The 2,500-nt window shown below is 34.9% G+C and overlaps 1 protein-coding gene across 5 annotated transcripts in view; it reads right to left on the minus strand.

Moving 5' to 3' along the window:
• The window catches only part of LOC113800080 (uncharacterized), an 80,390-nt gene that overhangs the window by 2,506 nt on the left and 75,384 nt on the right, over nucleotides 1-2,500 (minus strand). For all 5 annotated transcript variants that reach the window (XM_070144297.1, XM_070144303.1, XM_070144308.1 and 2 more), the window contains one exon: nucleotides 1-1,037. This exon is cut by the window's left edge and continues 2,506 nt beyond it. In XM_070144297.1, the coding sequence (XP_070000398.1) occupies nucleotides 1-1,037 (1,037 nt within the window). The remainder of the gene's footprint in view (nucleotides 1,038-2,500) is intronic.

A 2,500-nucleotide genomic window follows, 5' to 3' on the forward strand; every position in this document is an offset into this window, starting at 1 on the left:
TCTGCACTATGTGACAACTCCTCTGGCAATAACTTTGTACACTTCCCTATGAGCATTTTCAAACGGTTGTCCTCGTGATTGTTTTTGTCTGATGTCCTGTGCTTTTCTTGTACCTCTTGAGACAAAACTGATTTATAATTACAATTATTTTCATGAGATTGAATGTTTTCATTATCTATTGTCTTGAAATGTGAGGCTTTACCTGGTTCTTTATCATCATGGCCATCTTGATTGACTGCTCTGCCAGAACTGTTGGTGTATATGTCTTGATGTGATAATTTTAAAGGTACCCATATTCGTCCTTTGTGACTAGCTGGACTAAGTGTCAATATGCGTCGTAAACGTGGTGCACCATTTAGCCATCTTGGTAGAGGACTTTGTTCCTTTCTTTTTACCTTACTCATAATTTTCTTCTCAGTGCTATCCAACTTACTTCCTCTCCCCCCATTTGCACTTCTTGAACTAGCATTGTGCTTTAATTTTATGTGAAAATCTTCCTTTCCTTTGTCCTTCCTACAGGCTTCAATACTTAAACTTTTATCCTTTTTAGAACACATATATCCATGCTTATATATCTTCCTGCTTCCATTTTTTAAACATGCAGTTTTTAAGCTGCTCATTCCACCTCCTCTTTTTTTAGTGTCATGATTCATATGTTTGTTAGAATCTAATTTCTGAATAAAAGATCTTTCACCCTTTCCTGAAGGTCTAATTTTTTCATTCAGTGTCTCAGTTTCATTAAACTTGACTTTAGAAAGATGTTTCTGGATGTTTTTGTCATCCATAACTATCTGATTCTCATTTTTTTTTCTCTGGCAAGGAAAACTATGATCTATATTTTCTTGAATGCTGATATCTTGCACAGTTCTTTTCTTCCCTGCATTCTCCTCCTTCTGTTTTTTATCCTTATCTCTTTCTTCCTTCCCACTGCTCGGATTAAGTTCAGTAAGACCTTTTATGGACTTATTCAGCATTTTCATTTCAGTCCTTCTCATGTTCTGCTCTTTCAACTTGTTCTCAATGCCTTGAACCTCAAGCTGGAATAAACAATACGTATTAATCAATACAACACTGACAGTAATACAGCAACAATGTAAACCTTATAACAACACATGCATTTAAATCAACAGACACACACACATATGCACACATGCACGCATGCACGTGTGTACATATATATACATAATTTATATATATATAATATATGTAATATATATATATATATATATATATATATATATATATATATATATATATATATATATATATATATATATATATATACATATATACATAATTTATGTATATCTATAATATATATAATATTTATATAATAAATACATACATATTAATATATATATATATATATATATATATATATATATATATATATATATATATATATATATATATATGTCTATATACACACACACACACACACACTAAAACACACACACACACACGCACGTAAACAAACACACACACACACACGCACGTAAACAAACACACACACACACACACACACACACACACACACACACACACACACACACACACACACACACACACACACACACACACACACACTAAAACACACACACACTCACACACACATACACACTAAAACACACACACACACTAAAACACACACACGCACACACTAAAACACACACGTACACACTAAAACACACGCACACACTAAAACACACACACACTAAAACACACACACACACTAAAACACACACACACTAAAACACACACACAAAAACTAAAACACATCCACACACTAAAACACATACACACAAACACACACACACACACACACACACGCACACACACACACACACTAACACACACACACACACACAGTCACACACTAAAACACACAGTCACAAACTAAAACACACACACACACTAAAACACGCACACACACACACACACTCACACACTAAAACACACACACACACTAAAACACACACACACTCACTAAAACACACACAAACACACTAAAACACACACACACACACACACACACACACACACACACACACACACACACACACACACACACACACACACACACACACACACACACACACTAAAACACACATATACACACACATACACACTAAAACACACACACACACATGTACACTAAAACACACACACATGTACACTAAAACACACACACACACATGCACACTAAAACACACACACACACACTAAAACATACACACACACACACACACACACACACACACACACACACACACACACACACACACACACACACACACACACACACACACACACACACACACACACACGCTACAACACACACGCACACACACTAAAACACATATCTATATATATAAAGGAAAATTCTTCCTAAGGGACATTAATACTATGATTCTGAATGTTAAGCATAAATATACCATGAAGTATAAAGAGAGAGAGAGAAAAAAAACTACTGGGCAAAATTCTAAATCTATTTGCATAA

This window comes from Penaeus vannamei, chromosome 3 (assembly GCF_042767895.1).
Source record: "Penaeus vannamei isolate JL-2024 chromosome 3, ASM4276789v1, whole genome shotgun sequence".
Lineage (NCBI taxonomy): Eukaryota > Metazoa > Arthropoda > Malacostraca > Decapoda > Penaeidae > Penaeus > Penaeus vannamei.